General features: G+C 42.4%; 1 protein-coding gene across 4 annotated transcripts; it reads right to left on the reverse strand.

Moving 5' to 3' along the window:
* Positions 1 to 311: 311 nt before the first annotated feature.
* LOC308189911 (uncharacterized protein) lies at positions 312 to 18,992 on the reverse strand. Of its 4 annotated transcripts, XM_080580562.1 has the most exons (6): positions 15,871 to 18,992; positions 15,153 to 15,296; positions 14,633 to 14,729; positions 2,925 to 4,617; positions 1,979 to 2,044; positions 312 to 983 (listed from the first exon to the last, which is right to left on the reverse strand). In XM_080580562.1, the coding sequence occupies exons 4-6, from the start codon at positions 3,078 to 3,080 to the stop codon at positions 894 to 896; spliced, it is 312 nt and encodes a 103-aa protein (XP_080436688.1). In that variant the 5' UTR covers positions 3,081 to 4,617; positions 14,633 to 14,729; positions 15,153 to 15,296; positions 15,871 to 18,992; the 3' UTR covers positions 312 to 893. The 4 variants fall into 4 exon arrangements, 2 of the variants coding, with proteins under 2 accessions (XP_080436688.1, XP_080436687.1); XR_013946718.1 differs by lacking the exons at positions 2,925 to 4,617; positions 14,633 to 14,729 and adding an exon at positions 8,516 to 10,161; XR_013946719.1 differs by lacking the exons at positions 2,925 to 4,617; positions 14,633 to 14,729 and adding an exon at positions 8,516 to 10,161 and having other exon boundaries at positions 15,655 to 18,992.
* Between the last annotated feature and the right edge of the window lie 829 nt (positions 18,993 to 19,821).

Below are 19,821 nucleotides of genomic sequence, written 5' to 3' on the forward strand. Positions count from 1 at the left end.
AAACTAAGGTTATAATTCCATGGTATGAAGAATTAGACAAACATTTCATATCATAAAACTACAGCCCGTGGGCGTGATGGGCTTTGGGCCAGCATCTCTGAACAGACAAATGTTTTTTGTCATTTTGAAGAGTTAGGAAATCAGACAGATCACACAGAGATGAGAAGTAGTAAATGTGTTTCATTAAAAAATGTTTTTTCAAGATGGTTTCAACAAAAATATTGAATATTGGAAATATTGTTATTATACCTTTTTCAGCATTGCAAATTTAGGCCAGAGGGTCTGTTTTTCAGGAGTAAGGAGTTGGGGATGGAAACAAGTGAATAAAGAGCTTCCCAAAAATTCCAAATAAGCATTTATTTCTTAGACACACAATTTAACATACACATTGATGAAGATGATGATTGGCCAGAGTACAATAAACAAATAAACAAATAAAAAACCCAAACCATACTTTTTTTTTTTAAAAAAAATCTTTGCATGCCCAACTTTGAAAGAGACACATATGCATAATGTCATTTTTGTGTCTTGTTTTGGGGCAATTTACCAGGGAGTGACAAAAACTACCCATGGGCAATCTGGTGAGCTTCCCTCTCTGATTCTTCTCAGAAGGGCTCATTAAATGGGCCAAAAAGGTCAATACACTCAAGAGAGCATCGTCTTGCTATAGGTCTGGGCATTGCCTGAAGAGTCTGAATGGGAGCAGCTCCTTGCTAAAAGAGGGATGCCCCATAAGTCCTGGAAGGATGTTTTCTTCTAGTTTATGTTTTCTTTTACCTTGGGCACAAATGGTGAAATCAGCACAAACCAGACAATTCCACTCACGGATACACTGCCCTGGCCAGCCCTGCAAATTCAGGCCCTGGGTTCAGGGCAGAGGGTCTCTATGGCTTTCATCTCCTTGATGGCTTTGACACCAGACATCCTGCTTGGTTTGGACCAGGGCTGGTGGAGCACTTGGCATAGTGAGACAGCATCACCCCCTAGAAAGAGCCAAGCCAAAGGGGCATGTGAGCACATTTTGAGCAGTGTGAATGTCTCTTTCAGAGCAGGGAGACACACCGCTGGCAGTGCTTGGTCACGCACTTGGGACACCAAGGTAGAGGCAGAGCGCAGCCCTGGCAGGGCAACCACAGCTTGGGAGGTAATGCCAGATTCCTGCATTTTCATCCTGGCTCTGGCAGGTTTGCTGTGAGGCCACAGACTGGTCATTTCTGTCTTTTTGCCTTCATTTGCCCACCTGGGAGAACTAAAAGTCAGGCTTTGAGGATTAGTTATTCAATAAATTACGGTGTGCTTTGCGTATGAAGCACATGATTTAGGCATTCCTGTGGCTGTGGCCTGCGCTGTCATTAAAAGCCCAGGAGTGGTTGTACGACAACAGGTGAGTGTATTTTGGCAGCCACAGTTTCACAGATGCATCAGGTTGCAAACAGAATTTAATGTGATTTCAAATACACTATTTGAAAATGTTACGAGCTCTCCCATTTGTTTGGATTAGCATAAGCTCTCTGCTCTTCTTCCCCTCATCTCATTTCCCGCATGTTTAAACTGCAAATACAGCTGAATTTAAATGTAATCCTCATGTCTTACCAACTCATCTTCACCGAAAAAAGCACATCATTAAGAAAAAGTAGTGTACGGGGGACTAGCCCCCTAGTTCCAAATACGATGCAGGTTTGCCACAGCTAAAAGCAAAAACTGTGCTAGTGATTGCTAGTGATTTACATTTATCCCCTTAATACAATCAATTGGCATCAAAGAGCCTGCAGATGCAGAAGAATCTAGGTTCAGGTTTATCAAAGCATTTCTGTAATTTTGGGATGCCTTAGCTCATAAACACTCATTACATGTAAGCAGACCCGCTGCCTGAAGAAAACGTGCAGTTTAATCTATTATTGATTACTTTTACAATCTTCAAAAGCATCCGGAGTGTGTCTCAGGGCAGAAATGGAGAAGCTGAGCACGCAGTGCTTACCCTGGGGAGCTGCTGGTGCAAATTCCACCTGCGAAGTACCACGAGGTTGATCCAAACCCAGCGAGCCTAGGAGAGGAGAAAGGGCGTTACAGCGTACCCCTATCCACAATCACAAGTGGTGTGCAGTAAAACAACATAGCTGGAGGAGTGTCTGGGACCTGAACAAACTCATCACCAGGAAGCTCTACAGACAACCCTGGAAAACAGTCTAGCTGTGGCACGCTTTGTCCCAGTACGGCTTTGGGAAGCACAGCCAGGTAACACCAACCGGACTGGACAGTGATTTACGGAGTGAGTGACTGCAACACAGGAGACTGAAAATCACTTTTCAGGAAGGCTTCTTCCCAGAAGGAAGATGTAAGCACTGAAATCTTTAGAAAAAACTCTTTATTTCCTAGAATTCAGCCACTCAGATTCCTTTCAGTTTCTGCCTGCCCTGCCTTGGAGGAGACTGAAGAGACTGTCACTGGAAGCACAGAAATGTGTGTAGTTTGGCCAAGACCAGCTCTTTTAGTAAAGGAAGAAAGAAGCAAGGCACCAAGAGTGGCCTGGTGCAGCTTTCATGCTATGGCGAGGTGGACTTTTAAGGGTCAGGGAAATCTTTGGCATAGCTCAGAGACGTCAGAGAGGCCACTCTGAGTCAGACTGCGGATCAGTCTGGCCCAGTGTCGAGCCTCTTACCATGGTCACAGTGGACGTGTAAGCAAGAGTACCCGAACAGGTTAGGCGTGCTTTTCCGGAATATTCCCCCAGCCTTTGAAAATCTGTGGCTCCTGACCCAGAAGAGTTGTTCTGATATTTAAATGCCTGTGGTGGATGTTTGCGAATTTACACAGTTGCTTTTGGTCTAATGTGAATATTTTTCCCCAAAGAACCTTTTCCTTTGACCAGCTCTGAGCTGGCCACCCTCTGGTTTCACCAGGTCCTGGCGGGATGCCAGGCTTACCTGAGACAAGCAGCAGTCATTGCCCACCTTCCTTCCCACATCGCTTGGTGGATCTCTAGCACATCCATCCTTGGACATGTCCTTCCCTTGGCTGGAAACTCCAGAGCTATGCGGCTGCCCCTGGTGTGAAAGCTGTTCCACACCTTCCAAGGCCATTCCCCAGGGTCAGGTCCCTGAGGGTTGCCTGATGGGCACAGCAAGGATCTTTTCTTCTTTCCCCAGTGTGTCCATCCCGTGAGGTGAACGTCAGAGGGCTGACGTTGCCCAGACTCCCTGTGGTGAGCCTCACTCTTACAAAGTGCTCAGCCTCACTGCTGGCTCATGCTGCCAGCTGCCAGCTGGTCCCCTGGCCTCGCCCCACCTCTTTCCTCCCAGCACTTTTTCAACATTGCTGCTTTCTACACACCTCTAGCCCCATCAAACAGCTACATGTTTATCCTTTTTTTTTCCTCGTTGTATTATCTTGCATTGTCCAGGTCGAATTTTATTACTATATCCTCCAGATAAGGCTACTGCCTGCATGATAGAGTCTTTGCCTCCTACTATAAGATTAGCCGCACATTTAATTTGGCAGCTATTCATCCCCTCTCAATACCTACCATTAACAACAATAAAAGTAGAATTCAACAACCAAGATTCCCAGCACCCTTCGGGTACCTGTCCTTATTTCGGTAGATGGTTGTTGATAGTTTGGTTTTATCTATTTACAGTCCTCCAAGTAGTGTTCAGTATACAGAGCATCTCCCTGACACGCTATTAATCACCTTCTTTGAAACGACTGTAGAAAAGATATTGGGCTGTGAGCCAGCACTTTCGGGATCATGTTAACGGTTTGCTGTCGTATTTCAGTCACTTGGGCTGGGCGAAATAACCCAAGATGTCCCTCCCTCAGGGTATTAAGTAAAGATTGCAGCTCCTGCGATAAGGGAAGATTCTGACAAACATTAATCTGCAGGGAGCTGCTGGGTGGGAAAGAAGGGGTGAGAGCATCGCCAAACATCCTTTTCTCGCACACAGGGTGCTTTGTGTCGGCACATGAACACTTGGTGAGGAACCCCATTTCCCCAGCATCCTCTCATTTCTGCAGATATCGGGGTGCATTTGGGTGGTTTTCAGCATCCAGAGTTTTCAGTTGATGCAGAATTAGAAAATCCTCAATTAAACAACAGAAGGCATATTATCCTGTCTCCTTTCATCAGCTTGGTATCCATCAACTACAGCTGGCACAAACCAATTATCCCTGTGGCAACCGCAGCTTTTGACAGCTCTTGACACAGACCATTTTCAACTTGCAGGCACCCCCGTGCTGTCTTTGTGCTTTTGCAGCTTATCCATGGCTACACTGAGCACCTTCTTTTCTTTGGGGGAGAACTTCTGGACCTCTGCAGCGATGGCAGTGAGTGGCCGTGCAGTGTAGAAGCTGGCCATCATGTTCAGGAACAAGGAGGTGTCCATCAGATTTAGGCTGATGCTCCAACTTCCTTACAGTGCCTGTCATTCCCTGCAGCCCAGTGCTGCCAGGATTGGTGATGGACACCCTGAGATAAGCAGCCCTCCAGCTGTACAGAAGGACTACAACACACGTCCTGCCATGCAGGCTCTGGGAGACAGGAGATTGTCTCTGGCTACCTACAAAACACAGTGATCATCTGCAGGAGCAGCACGCAGAGGCAGCAGAAACCTGTTGCAACACCTGAGAGGAGGAAAACGAATAATGCTGAGAGGTCTTTCAAGGCAGCAGCACCATTTCATGGCTAATTAGAGGGCTGGAGGCATTTCCTGTGCTAGTGACCCAACTGGCTCTGCTTCATGGAAATGAGCTGTAGGTGACCGGGAGCTTGGATACTGGGCTGGGTGCCTCTGCCCTGCTCAAGACCAATGCCAGCAGCCTGGCCACTGCTTCCTGTACAAGGATGCTCGTGGCTGAAAGGCAGATTCAATGTTTTCCTCAGTTTGATCCACTTATCCTTCTCCAAGAACACAAGCCAAAATCCGTTGACTTGCACAGGCTTCCTAGTTTATTGGAATGATGCACAGATGAAATGGTCCTAAATGCCTTAATTTATAAAAAAATATTACTTATTTTCCATCTGTGTTTCATTCTGTGGCTGATCTAATGAAAACGTAAAGCATGTAGTAGACCATGATCACTACCTAAGAATAAAAAACTATATTTTTCTTTGCAACATTCTGCACAGAATTTTAATCCAAATCGCCTCTCATGGAAATCAACGAGTATTTTAGAAGTGAGATAGGAGTATCCACAGCAGGGTCTCTCAACACTTTTCAATTACCTCAATACATACAGCTCTGGGTTGTAAAACTAGGTTTCTTCTTAGCTTTGCGTATTTTTCTCCCTCCTTTGAACACAGACCTTTGTTGCCGTCATTTCTGGATAAACCCACAATATGGAGGTTGTAAAGGAATCAGTATACACATTGGCAAAGAGTCAAGAGTCTGATTTCACCCCTCCCCCCACTTTTTTTTTTTTTTTGGTACAGAATACCAAGTCTGTGGAGTAGGAGAACAATATGGCAGGGGGGTTGGAGTTAGATGATCTTTAAGGTTCCTTCCAAGGCAAGCCATTCATTCTATGAATGTGCTCAAATTCCTGGAGTTAAAAGGAGATGTCTAAGAACTTGAGGTTGATATCCTCTATGTTGCATTAGGGACTGTTTTCTGAAAAGATCTTTTAGAGGAGTTTTTCCCCAAGTGCCTCCAGGTATACTTAACTGGAATGACCTTTTAAAAATAGTCTCTTCTGCAAGAAGATAACATTTATAAAATTCTGCTTTTAAAATATACGAACTTTTGCAAAGTCTTAAGGCACCATGGAATGTTTGGATACCTCTTTAAGACACTGGTGAAATTAGGCTCTATAATTTTAGCCACTGGAGGGCTCCCCAATTTTTTAATTATTTTAGTAGGACATGCAATACGAAAGAATGGGAGCGGGAACTAAATCAGGGTGGTCACTACCACAATCTCTACAAATACTAAATTTTATGCAAACTCCGGGTATTCTTTTGTGTATTCCTCAATCAAAATACTAGAGGAAAACCATTTTAATATTTTTGATAGAATAAGGGCTGGCTAACCAGCAAGACTGGGTGTAACTGGCTAGTTTTATAAACAAAAATATTAGAAAATTTAAAGTTTTGAGCCTTGGTAACGTCACACAATCAGGCCAATTCCCCACAGGTTTTACTTTAAAGAATTATTCATCTGAAGTTAATATCTCATTTCCTTTCAGACAGCTCTTGGAGTAGTGTATGTGTGTAGGGGGGTGGCCATGCTCTCCGAGTGTCTTCAAGAGATGTCTGATGGGGCAGGGTGTTTGAAAGCATGCTCTGATGGGGGCCTTACTTCATTGTGGAAAACAGCAACAAGCTGACTGACAAGCTCTTCAGAGACAACTGGTCAGAAAGCCTTGAACGCTTTTTTAATACTTATCTACATTTCAACACTGAAGATGGTTGCTCATGGCCAGATCACGCTGCAGCATGGAACAGAGCCTACTCCTGTGTCCTGCTCTGGCCGTCGTGCTCTGAGCACCCAACTAACCACCTTCCAAGATCCTATTTTTCACTCAAGGAGATGCTTTCCTTTAAACAGAAGAAAGAAAACAGAGTGAAGAGAAGAGAGGAGAGATCCCCATCCTGTTTTTCCAGCTGTGGAGCTGTTCCAGACCGCGCAAGGCACAGACTCCTGCAGTCACACATATTCCAACAGCTTTGTTGTTATATAGGCAATACCGAGCTGGCACTGACATGTTTCACCACGTTCTGGATGCATAGTCCATCCAAGACACTAACTGGAAGTTTGGCTCCAGCTTCACAGATTTGAGCCACAAAAAAGAAGCAGAATCTTCCCAAATAATGATACTTCCCAAATAATGCCTGCTGTGGTCAAGGGACTTGCTGGTTGCCCCACCTTGTCTGTGGCTCATCTCATCAAAGAACTGGTGATGTACCTCTTGCCAGAGCTCTCTCTGCACTTGTGGTCCCAAAAGAATGAGAGGCCAATAACCCTTTATGGGTGAATACAGGAGGACACATTATGGACATGCCTGTCCCACCAGCAACCATTTTGTCAGAACTAGCCTTGAATGACTTTTAAATACAGCACTGCAAACCTCTCCATCCTATGGACCTGATGGTTGTGGTACCTTGATGCAGAGCCACCCCTTGTCTGGTTCTTACCAAGGTGAGCAGTAGTTTCAGACTCTTTAACAGGCATATTTGCTGCTAATAAAATATTAACCCAGATGAAGGGCTGGTAAAATATTTAAATAACAGACATTCCTCTACTCTTTGGCTTCCCAGTTGGCACAAATCGCTGCCATGGTTTGGAATCTGATCAAACATGTTTCATAGGTACAAAGAGCCTAATTTATAAAGAAGGATTAATCCTTTTACAAGACCAGGCTGGCTGGAATTTCTCTTTCCCTTCTTCATGCTGCAAGGCGCTCAAACATTTTTCTTCATAGAGCTTTTGTGGAGAATTTTTCGACCAAGACTTAGAACATTTTGAGGCCGCGTGCTTTAATTCAGAGTCCCAGAGGCTGAAAATTCCTATTTATCCAGAAGGCAAGCATTGCTTTGCCCTTGGCATTGTACACATCTTTGCAGTAACTGTTCAGCATATCTCAGACTTGACCCATAGGAGTGCAGGAAAAGCCAGAGGTGTCCCTGGGACCAGAAGAGATGATGAGCAAAGGTGCAAGGTCATGCCAAATGTAGCGCAGCTACCTAGAGCTGGTGCAAATGGAATTCCCTCAGGACATGGGAAGCAAAGTGAACAGAAGCAAGAGGAGCACGTGGTGACCTTCACCTCACGTAATGGAGGCTGGCCTACCTGTTTGTCCCACGGTGATGAAGGCCGCCCTTCAATTACAGGTGGTATGGTACAGCGTTGCTTTTTGTTTTAAATGTGCTGCTCTATCATTTCCCTTCAGTACTCTGTGAGAAGCTGTGAATTACCATTTCCTATGCTTATTTCTTCCACCTTTTCTGAGCATGAAAGCTTCTGTAACATTTCCCTCACTTCTCCGTCAAGAATCCTCATAAATTTTGTATGTCCTCACCAACACTGAGAAAACACAACTGCAATTTTAACCCTGCACTTTGGGACTAGAGTTTGGGATTGATTGCTTCCTCTTACCTGGCTTATCTCCTTCCTCAAATTACCATTTCTCACTTGAAATGGGAGCTAGCTGACTTCAGAATAAAGCTGTGTTAAGCTAGTATGCTCACGTACAGAGGCACCATCCATGTGCTGCAGGCTCTTTTGTCTCAAAAACCAGAGACAGGTTGTAGGAGAGGGGAAACGACCTCGGAAACCTGTGAGAGACAACTTGCTGGAGCGAGCTGTGGAAGGTGCTGTGGATCTCGACCTATCTGTTGCAGAACCCTCTTCAGACAGGCTCACACCCCTTGCACGAGCTGGGCTCCCTGCTGTAATGCCTCACCCTAGGACCCACGCCAGCTCGGCAGGGAGCTCCTCCTGCCCTGCACCTCAGGCACGGAGGTGGAAGTCCCTGTGTTTGCCCCATCCTGGTACTGCTGGCTGACTGGTAGCAGACACCTTACCTTACACTGAGATGTAAAATCACCCTGCAATGCCTTAGCAGAAGCTGTTTGCTGCAGCTAAGTCTGAGTCTTCTGCTGTGCTTTGAAGATGCCCTTTTCGTTCACTCTGGAAGCAAAAACAGTTGGCACCAAAGAAACCACTTCAAACTGACTCTGCTACCTGAAAGGGGAAGTTTTCACCTCATCAGAGGAAACTGCCTACCCATCTTGCCCTGTTGTTCTGGAGCAAGCCCCATGTCCCACTTCATTCCTCATTTTAGTCATCACTGCAGCAGCACTGCAAACACACAGGCACAGGGAACCACCTTCCAGACACACGTGTTGATCATCAGCTAAATATATTAATTTAAACAACAATTTGGCATTAGAGCTGTCATGGAACTTTAAAATCATTAAGTGTTCAATTATTTCCTAGAAAAGCTTTGAAGTGGTGCTTTTAAATTCAGCTCTCCAGCTGCTATCAGTGAGCTGCAGAATAGGACATTTGCATACCCCTGGCTTGGCTGCTGGCAGACTTCCTGTCTATTATTTTATTGGGTCTAGATGCAGATTGTGGCAATAATGTAAAGGTTTGTCAAAGTGTTTTTTTACTGTTTGGATTTAAATTTACATTACAAATGCCTCTTAAAAAAGATCCACTTAATCTCAGCTTGGCCTGTTGCCTAGGATTTTTTTTTTGCGTGGTGTTTAATATTAAATATAGCTCTTGAAGATTTCTTTATTTGCTGAAGTGTTTGTAATTATTTCTGTTTTCATCACAGTTTGAAATTTGTTATTTCATGAATACACAGGTTAGGATGAGACTCTTTCTCTGTTTCATGCAAAAATCACCATCATTGTGTTAATCGCTGAAGAGCTATTTCTAATGCATTAAGCCTGCAGAAGACGAGAAAGGGAGAACTGAAAGGTTTCTGTAAGAATGCCTCAAGAAATGGCAGAAACACGATATAGCTTTCAAACACAGACAAGGCTTCATTCTTTCTGTCTTGTTTGATAAAAAAATGAACCACATAGTGAATGCTGTAGCTTCGTGTTACTCCTGTCAAATCTTTAATAAGTGGGTGTCCAGGGAATTAGATCATAAGCAGAGGGAATGTTCCTCCCATTTGAAAGGTTTCTCATTGTGATTATTAATTTAACCATTGACTTTAAGAAGGCAAAATAGGCTGTTTTCAAAGGGATTCAATAAAATGAGATCTGCCTGACCCTTTGCAGGCTATTATGAGAGACACCTATCCTACGTATCAATGGAAATATCCAGAGAGAATACATGTAATATAATTATTCATAAAAGAGAGCTAAATCACTGAGCAGTTACACATCACTTAGGCTGAAAATATCTTCAATTAAGGTGGGAATGAAGTAATATTGCATTTTATGAAAGTTCTCATCAATAAACCTGACACATGCCAGCTCCCATTTAATAACATATTTTACTTCTAATAATTCTCCTTTTTTTTTTTTTTTTCCTGGTTCAAGAAATGTAGAAAAGGGCTCAACTGCTCACAGAAGTGAAATATGGTTTTAGGAGGAATTTAAGGTCTTGTGTTTCAGAGCGCAGCAAAATCCCCAGCTGAGGAGGCTGAGATGCATTTTCCCACGTTTAAAGGAGCACCAGCATCACTGGGATGCGTCATCACTGGACACTGGAGAAGGGACAAGAGGGGACATTTGTTAAAACCAGCCTGCAACAGGTGAGCTGGCAAGACAAGGCTACTAAATCCTGCTCTGTGTGTGTGGCAGGGATGCGCTGGACATCTTCCCACCCCCAGCACCTGGCTCTCAGTGTCTGCAGCACGGAGAGGAGCCGGGCTGGGAAGGCAACCAAGAACACCAAGCAGCAATTCCCACGGCAAGCCTCGCTCAATCCAACCACACACAAGCACTCCTCAGTCAGGAAACAGAGAGGATGCAGCTCCTGATAGGCAGCTCTAACAGAAGTGTAATTGGAGGAAAAAGCAAAGCCATCTAGCAGCTGCAACTGCAAGGCTGCAAAAGCAGCAGCGTGGACAGCAGCAGCAAGACACCTGGATTTCCACATCAGTATCTCTCCTTCCACTACTTCCCCCAGTGAAAGGGTGAAAACTGGGATTCAGACATTTGGGTGCCTAGTGCCATTTCGGGCACCCTAAGGTTGCAGAGGTCTACACAGCGTGGATAGATCCCCAGCAACTCTGCTCCTCTGGAGCAGCAGCTGGAAGCCAGGTAGGCAGCAGAAACATCTCAGGAGGTATCACACCCCCAGGTTAGGCAACTGACTCCCACCCCAGCTGGCATTGCGTCTGTGGCTCACCAAGGCCAAGAACTGCAGGGACCTCTGGCTCTGAACAGCCTTTGAAAAAAGTCAAGAAAATAAGCGTGCTTGAATAAGCTCAAGGAAATCCCGAGAGATGCACAAATCTAGAATTAAAGTAATAAAAGGTAAAATCTAACAAATTATTGTCAAAAAATTGTCTCGCTACTCTAAGTTTAGTTTCTATAAACACACACATACAAATAGTGTATAAATATGTTTGTAAAAAGAAATAAAAATAAAAAATCTAATGTATTTTTAAAGCAAAATAGAATGTTAACATATTGTAAGAAATAACACTTTAAATCAGTCGGGTGCTCTTTGAATGTGAAATACAACAAATTCCACATTGCAAACACTTTCACTGAGGTGTTTTCTGATGCACCTAATCAGTGTTGTCTTTCCAGGAGACACCCTGGTGGTTTGGCAAGCCGTGTGGCAGGAATGCTTTTGTTGACTATTGTTCTGACCATTTCTTTATGCATTGTGGTATGATGGCCCCAAGTACAGCCTGGCCTTGCTCATCTCACAGGAACAAAATTACTTTGTAGTCCCAAAAACAGTGCTGGGAAGTTTATTAGGGTTTTAAGGTATAGAAACAGTGGAAGTGAAACTTAAGCTGTTCTTGCTCTGTTGCTTAAACATATATTCACATTGTTACTCTCTGTTGATTATTGCCCACCTGAATCCTGCTGTTATTTCATAATACAACAGTTTTCTCCATGCTCATTAAAACAAACAAACAAACAAATAAAACAAACAAACAAACAATTGAAGCAAGAGGGACTAAAGAAGTTGCAAATTAGTACTGATGAAAGCTTAATAGGACAGAGGACGTACCAATAAGGCTGTCCTCTCTCTCCCACGACGTGCTCCAGCAGAGAAATAGTCTGACCCTCCAAACTTCAATCTATCATGCAGGAATTGTTTCTGACTATAAACTGCCCAGAAAGCCTTAAGTTTAACTCTATTATATACAGGCAGGGTACCAGGCTTCAGGAATGTGTTGAGTTCTTAAAGAGGTCCTGTTTGCAACAGCTCAAAAAGTTTAGGCAGAATAGATTCACACTGAGTGTTTTATGGGAATTTACATTGAATTTAGTATGGCATCTGTAATGAAACTAACCAAAAAGGTAAAGAAAAGTAATTTTTTTTTCTCATCAAAATGAAATGCTCAAACATGACTCGTGAGATTATTAAGTATCAAGCCAATGTTTCCCAGAAATTTTAAACAGAGTAAAAGTTCAAATTTTTGCCTTTTGGTTGCAGTTTATAATGACTTTTTCATGCTAAAATGTCAGGACTGTCCTTGGAAAAGATGTCCAGGCTCCCAGCAAGTTCTTCTATTGTACTCTTCATATATACTTCCAGTCTTCTGTGCTAAACAAACACAATTATCTTTATTGAGTGTGCTCTCATTGGTATGACCAGGTTCAGCTGTTCATGAGCCACTTAGAAAGTGTAAGTTGTCTCTGAGCAGAGGCAATGGCTTTCCTCGGTCAATCATTGCACCCAATCTTCATGAAGGCAGAAGAAGCAATTTCAGTGTTATGTTTCTTAAATAACTTTAGGAAGCTTTATGATCTGCAAATGTACAGTCACCTCTTTTTTATGCAGCCTCCGGATACAACTGTAACAGATATACCTGTATTTATTGATGTGCAAACTTCCTTTAAAATACTCCTAGGCACCTCCTGCCAGCCCCCTCCATCTCTGCTCTCACTTATGTTCACGTGGCTTGGAACAAACAGTCCTGATTTCTCTGGTGCTGTGGGATATGGTAAATGAAGTGTGAATGTGATTTTGCACCGAATGCTAGAGTCTATAAAAGTAATGGCCTAATGCACAGTGTTTATAAGTGCTTATACCTTAGAAATACCATAAACCTTCACAGAGATAAATGGCAAAAGCCTGCAAGGACTGAGGCTTGTGTGTTGCAACACGCATTTCTAGACAGCAAGGGCGCAGAAACGGGGCTGCTGTAAGACCAGCTGGGAAGTCCTGGAGAAGTATGAGGACAAGTATGACGTGCTGCATGAGCTCTGGCCTGAGTGGGTTTCAAGAGCATTATCTCAGCTGCAGGCACAGGCAGCACGGGGCACGTTGCACATCTGACCTGCCTGCAAGCACCACAGGCAGAGGGTGGCTGCCCGCGGCCTCTGGGCCTCTGCAGGCAGAGTGACTGCTGCCCCTGCCGCCAGTCTCCCAGGGGTTTCTGGACAAAGCTTCCGGATACTCCGAATTCTGCTCAGTTTGTGACCGGACACATGCGGGTCAATTCAGGCAAGTGTAACCCTTCAGAGCTGAAAACCAAACAGAGGCCTTGCCTCCAGTCTGCTGGCAGAAGGTGGTGAAGGCAGCCGTGCACACGCTCTTGTGTCACTGACCCGCTGTGTCCGTGGCGAGGAGAAGCCTCAGCCTCAGCTTCTGAGCCTGGCAGCTCTCACCTGGGGCTCAAATGACCAAAAGCTGAAATGTAGTAGCTATTTTTTCATGCCCAGGGCACACTCAGAAGTTCCCATATGAGCTCGCATATCATTCCTTTAGGTTTGACTCAAAACCCTACACAAACACATAGCATTCATTATATGTAGTGGGAGAGTGCAATCCTATAACTGATTTTATGGTAAAGGAGATAATTAATAGGAACACTAAAACAACTCTTAAAAATCTCATAAAGCAAAGGAAGACTGAAAAGTTTCAGTGATAATACCAATGCAATTCACATTTAACTATATAAGAACGAAGAAATTACCTATAAAGGACAATGAACGGTTTGCTGCACACTAGAAAGTCTTGATAATAGAAGATTTTGTTAACTTTTCTTACATTATCTGTATAGAATGCTACTCGGGCTTTTAGTGGAAATAAGAGTTTACCCTGAGTTTGCTCTGATACAGCTAATAGTATCTCCTGTTGGTGTGGTATGTTTGCTAGGTATTTTCCACTGAATACACACACTCAGTGTTTTCTACCTTTACATTTAGAAGTTTTAGGGAAAAATGCAATGTCCTATAAAATGGTACCATCAGATTTCTGACTGCATTGGAGTTCACCCAGTTAACAGTGAAGTGTATTTGTTTGAGGCTGGTGACTACCGACATTATTCATTTATTATCTCTCAGCAGATTTGTTCACACTATCACGGATTGCACAGGAATGCCCGTTTTACATTTTCTGAGAGACTGCATTTTTGTTTCAGCATACCTATACATACTGTCAGGCACCCAGAGCCAGCTGGAATTTTCTTTCACATCAGTGCATTTTCCTTTGTTCCTTTATGTACGAAAAAATGAGGTCCAAGGAAGGCCCAGGCAGGGACGTATCATCAAATTGCTGCCTACTGTTGGGTCCCCACTGTAACAGTCCCTGGTCTCAGTGCTGCTTCAGTCCCTGCTTTTTTCCGCAGGTACTGAGGAAAGCAGGAGCAAAGACCGGTGCCTGGTGCTGCTCAGAGCTCTTGTGACCTGTTCTAACCTCCAGCGTACGTGTCACCAAGAGGTGGGCTGCTGACAGGTCACGTGTAGAGAAGGTACTTGGAGCAATCTTCATTTTAAATTAAGTTTTTTTTTTCTTCCCGTAATTACCAATTACCATAACAAAGAAACTGAAGGGGCTGATCTGATTTGTATTGAGAACAGTTTTGTTTCCACCTTTTTTCTCCTGTCTTGGGAGTAAAACGTGCAAAGTACCAGGGAAGAAACTTTCTAATAAATTATTTAAATATAACTAAGCATTTGAAGGACTACCTATATATCTATGCGTACATATATATATAGGAAAGCACAGAAAATCTTGAAACTGACAGGTAATATTTGACTTACCTTACAATTAAACATCCTACTGAAAAGTGGCATGCCGTGTCATCTTCCCTTCCTGTGTTTTGGCATCATAACTTCTCTTACCCTCAGTTGCCTGCCCCTGCCAATCAAGCTAATGAACGAAACTCTGGAGTTGCCCAGAGAATCCTAATCCTTGTATCCCTTGACTCGGTGTAGGAGCAGGGACACTTGCACTCTGTGACTTTTTTCAGGTTTTATCCCAATTATTATAATGGCAGTAATGTCAAAGTCCTAAAAGTATAGATGAGGTAATACCTGCCTCTTCTTGTTCTTGTGTTTAGCTTCTGATCAAGGCTGTTCCCGCTTTCCACCCTGACTCCTCCGAGGACCTATCTAAAAAAGCCCACGCGCTGTGGAGCTGCTGTATGCTGCACCCTGCCTCCAGCTGTGGTTTTCTAGAAGTGTCACATCCATCATGCGGAGCACACGGTAACCACACAAGTCACACATGGTAAAAATGATGTGGCCGTGCAGGATCAGCTTCCTATGTGGTGCTACTGACCTGGGCTCTCTGTAGGATCAGGATCCTTGGAGCTCCTGGTGCCTCTACCAAGCCGAGCACAGTCCATAAATATTGAACACTTAAGCTGTAACAGCCCTCCAAATCTAGACAGATTCTTCAGGAAGAAAAAAGGAAAGGATATACCTGGAGAAACATGAGCATACCTGCAGTTTTTGTATGCTGCAGTTCTGCTGGTTTCCTTCTTTCTCCCTTATCCCATCAACCTGCATCAATGATTTATTTATTTATTTATTTTCTATCACTGACTTTTCCATCTTAGTACTTAGGTCATTTTAGGCTTCTGAACCAGTTTCCTTTTTTCTAACACTCAATGTAACTTCAAAGCATTCAATTAGGCTTTTGTCCCTACTTCCTCCTATACCTTGCCAGCTCATTGTTTGTTCAATGCTTTTCTAACTTCTCCCTGATGCCCCACTCTTCCCTGCTGCTTCTTATATCGGCAGTGCCCTCCTAGCAAATTAACTGCCTCCATGCACCTTACCTTTCCACTCCCCACTCCAATTGTTGCAAAGCCACTTGCTTTAGGATATATTCCAGTAATACAAACAGTGTCTTCTTTGCTCCTCAGCATTATACCTCTCGGGCTTCCTTCAATCAAAATGCATCTAGGGGAAAAAGCTTCTATTCCCTGCTCTGTGTGCTTTAGTCAGTAAAGCTCCAACCTGCACCTGTTTAAAGAAGATTAAGTAATTCTTACATGGGCATCAAGAGCATAGTTTTTCATAGAAATAGGCAACAGGCACTACAAAGTTGGTAGCTAACCCTGCATTTGCATTAATGGGAAAGTGAGCTTAAATGGATGAGTGATAAATACTTACTGCTCTGTAATGAACTCTGGCTAAAGTGGGATTTACTTTTTTTTTTCTACACTAATGTGCCTGTGCTGACCACCTGAGAATGAAAATTTGACTGGGTGTCAGTATATTTGTACCAAACTCTGTCTTCTTGCCTGTCTGCACATACTCATTCTGAGACAGCTAACTTCTGTAAAATAAGTTATGAAAATAGGGGAAATGCACAAAGTTTGTTTTGCACAAAGGATTAAAAAGGAAAATAAAAAAGGTATTTTTTTACAATCTTCGTCAGTTTAGCCCGGTTTTCTTTCGAAGGTTCTCATTAACTAGTAACCACATTTGAAAGCAATCTAATTAAGAAACATTCATAAAAAGGGAGGAGTGAGATGGCTTTGAAACAGTTGGTAATTGTTAATGTTTTTTTTACAAGCACATTCTAAGTCTGCTTCATTTGCCACAGCTGCAGAGTTGCAATGAACTGCTTTGACTTTTATATATGAAGCAATCCTACCTTCTACTCTTTCATAGGTGGTGAACAATCCATTTTCATTTATATTGGTGCCTAATCAGCAGTCCATCTGCATGGTCAAGTGGCTGTTCCTTTTTCACTTGATAGCTACATACGTTTTAGTTATGAGCAAGATGGCCTTTCTGAGATTTGAGACCAAGAACTTGCAGAGATATTGTGCAATTAAGCACTTTATCTGCTTTAGACAAAGGGGATTTGGGTCTTACCCTGAAGCCTACATTTCTGTGTTTCTGCAATTCTTTATTGCTTTTACTGTTCTTCCCAGGCTACTTTCACTTTGATTTCTCAAATAATTCTACTCTTCTTCTCAGTTATTTTCCTCCTTTCTTTCTGCTGTGTCCTATTCTCTGCGCTTACCAGCTATCAGCCCTATACTCTCCCACCTAGTCTTGGAGTCTTCTTTGGGGCACAACACTCAGGAACATAATTAGGAGGGAAAATTATGTATTTGTGATGACAGCTGGAAGTCACCTGTTTTGCAATTGCTGTGTCTGTTTGATGTCACCTCAAGATCACCATCACATTTATGTAGTTTTTTTTGGTCAGTTTTGTGTGTGTGTTAGAAAGCATATTGTGCAGAGTTTGGAAGATGTTATAAAACCACCCTAAATCAGATCTTGTGAGACAGTAGGTCCATTTGTGACAGAGTGACTGGGCTCTCGATTTCTGGTAGTCCTTTAGTGACTCCATGTTAAATTAGATGGACTCAGAAGGACACTCTATACTTCTTTTGAAAGAATTTCTGATATTTAGAGCCACTTTCCTTTAGTAGAAGATTGTTCTATTTTAGGGACAACATTTTAGTATTTTCCAGGATTTGTTACTCACCTCCTTTCAGCAGCAGCCCAGAGTTGGAAAAAAACAAATCTCTCTGTAGGGGGAACATAGCAAAAGGAATTTCTCACGCATCCCTTGTGTATAGCATCTAAGCAAAATCTGAAAAAGCAGTTGGAAGAATGCTGTTTGCTCTTCTATGGTCTAACCCAAACATATCTACCAAATTGGCCATCAAAATAGATAGCATTCTCATGAAGTATATATGAAACAATAGCGGTATATAGTTATTCTGTAAGACTATCCCAAGGAAGAGCTTCAATTAGAATAAACAGAAACTTTCCATGGAAAGGTTCTGTAACTCAGTATATTCATCTAGAAGGTTTCCCAAGACCAGAATTGATTCAGGATGGTGAAAGACTGAAATTCATACCAACCAGTGCTCATTGATTAAAACATTCCTCTGAGATGCAGAAGACCTCTTACCTCTTTTCAGAGTAGTAAATAATAAGTAGAATATATAAAATTGGAAAGCTACTGTAAGAAGAGAAAGCTACTTCCTCAGAAATTTGGTTGTCCAAGAAGCTTCCTGAGTCATGGGAAGCACAGTCTGACTTATTCGTGTTACCATCATGTTCAGCTGATTTCTGTCCACAGAGTGATTTCCAGAATATTGTTTGTTCTCAGGTGGAGATGCTCGTACTTTCTTATCTAAGTTCTCTTTTCTAAGTAAGCTGGTTTTCTTTTCCTTCTGTTCACAATGGAAAGTTTCAAGCTCTCAATTTTTTCAACAAAGTAAAGTTCCTCAGTTTTCTGGCCTGAACAAAGTTATACCTATGTAAATGTCTAAAACTACAAGAATGCTGTATTTTGCTGGTGTATCATTGTACAAGGCTGAATCTATCAAACGTGAATAGTGTAACTATATTTTTTACAGATGGGTTTGAAGTGGGATTTCTATCTTTTTCATAATACTTAGGATATTTTACTCTTTGCTATTCCCCATTACTCAAAACATTTTTACATACCGTGTTCCATTCATTCTCTGGCCAGGATGAAATTTACTGATAATGAGATTAAAGACTACACAATCCTTCTCACAGTTGGTGCTCCCAGCTCCACATGTGGCCCTGGGACGTATGTCCAGAAAGAGAGATCTTTTAGCCAGCACACACTCATATGCTTGCCAAGATATTGAGAGCATAAATGGGAGAATCTGTTTGAAAATAAACTGTATTAAAGTCATTTCTGGGAGAAAAGAAAACAAAAACAAAAAACCACCACCCTGCAATATTAGGGGCAAACACATTCCAAGAGCTAATCAGGCTTTGGCTGTGATGCATTTGGTAGGTATTCTCTTACTTGTCTAAGATCTCCATGCAGTTGCAAATCTATTAACCAAACCTTTGTTGTCAGTGTTAGCATGAACAGACGTAGGCATGAAGTGGGGTAAAATGAGTTGCTGACATTCAGACACTGACCTATCATCCAAAAATGTGCCTCTCCCTCAGTCTGATTTGTAGTCGTCACACAATTCAGAGGTAAATAGCACCTGTGGTGAACACTGAATCCAGCCAGCAGGAGCAAAGAGTGTTTATTATATCAGCATATTTGCTGAGGTTGTTCCAGCAAAACCAGATAAATGAGTTCGGTTTTCCTATGTGAGCCCTCTGTTGAGGTTCTGCCTTCAATGGAGCATACGTGCTCCTAAAGCCCTGAATTATTATGATGAACCTACATGATCTGTTGAATTTGAAAATTAGTATTTAAGTGTATTGACTGGTTGATAGTTACATCACAGACGGATCCTAGGTCCAATTTTGACAATGGGAACTGAAAACAAATAAAGGATGGTTTGATTCGTTTCATAAAGCTGCCATCTTAAACAGTATTTGTGTTTTTGTTTTCATAGTAGAGGAAAAAGCCATGCCATACTGGAGTGGAAGTCTCCATCCTCTGTTTCAGAGATCTAAGGTGAAGAATGCTAAAGCAAGAGCACATCTCACTAGGCACTAGCTTTGTGCATAAAGCCTACCCCAGTTAGCAGCAAAAATCATGGTTCCGTATCTGAGCAGTTAGCAGCAGACAGCAGTTTTCTATGTGTTTTAACATGGAAGCAAAATTTAAAGAGATACATGTCATACCTACTTGTACACACATACACCCATCACTATAAGAATTGATTTCTGTTTTCTAAACACTGTATTTAAAACAAGCAAATGGAACTATGACATAACTATGGGGTGGCTGAGCCAACAGCATACCAGAAAAGCAGTAGAATATCTTAATTCTGTTTGATTTTCATTCATCGTAGTAGACTCCTGAGCGACTTTTATCAAATTATTTCATTTTCTTATGCCTCATATTATTCATCTCTAACAGTTAGGATAAAGATGTCTTTAATTACCCTTTCATAGGTTAAGGTAAAGATTTGCTGGAAGTCTGACTACACATTGCTTCATTAAGAAATGTTATTTTTTCAAAGGCTTTTTTTCCCCAAAAATAAGCACAGAAAGCATGTAAAAAATGTCACTTCCTGTCAAGAAACAGA

Source organism: Anser brachyrhynchus, assembly GCF_964034855.1.
Source record: "Anser brachyrhynchus genome assembly, chromosome: 2".
Lineage (NCBI taxonomy): Eukaryota > Metazoa > Chordata > Aves > Anseriformes > Anatidae > Anser > Anser brachyrhynchus.

Coding starts and splice junctions, on each gene's coding strand:
- LOC308189911 (XM_080580561.1), bottom strand. Junction 2,045..15,152: donor TGATCCTACAGAGAGCCCAG/GTCAGTAGCACC, acceptor CTCCTCTCCTAG/GCTCGCTGGGTTTGGATCAA. Junction 984..1,978: donor TGCACCAGCAGCTCCCCAGG/GTAAGCACTGCG, acceptor GGCTCTTTCTAG/GGGGTGATGCTGTCTCACTA.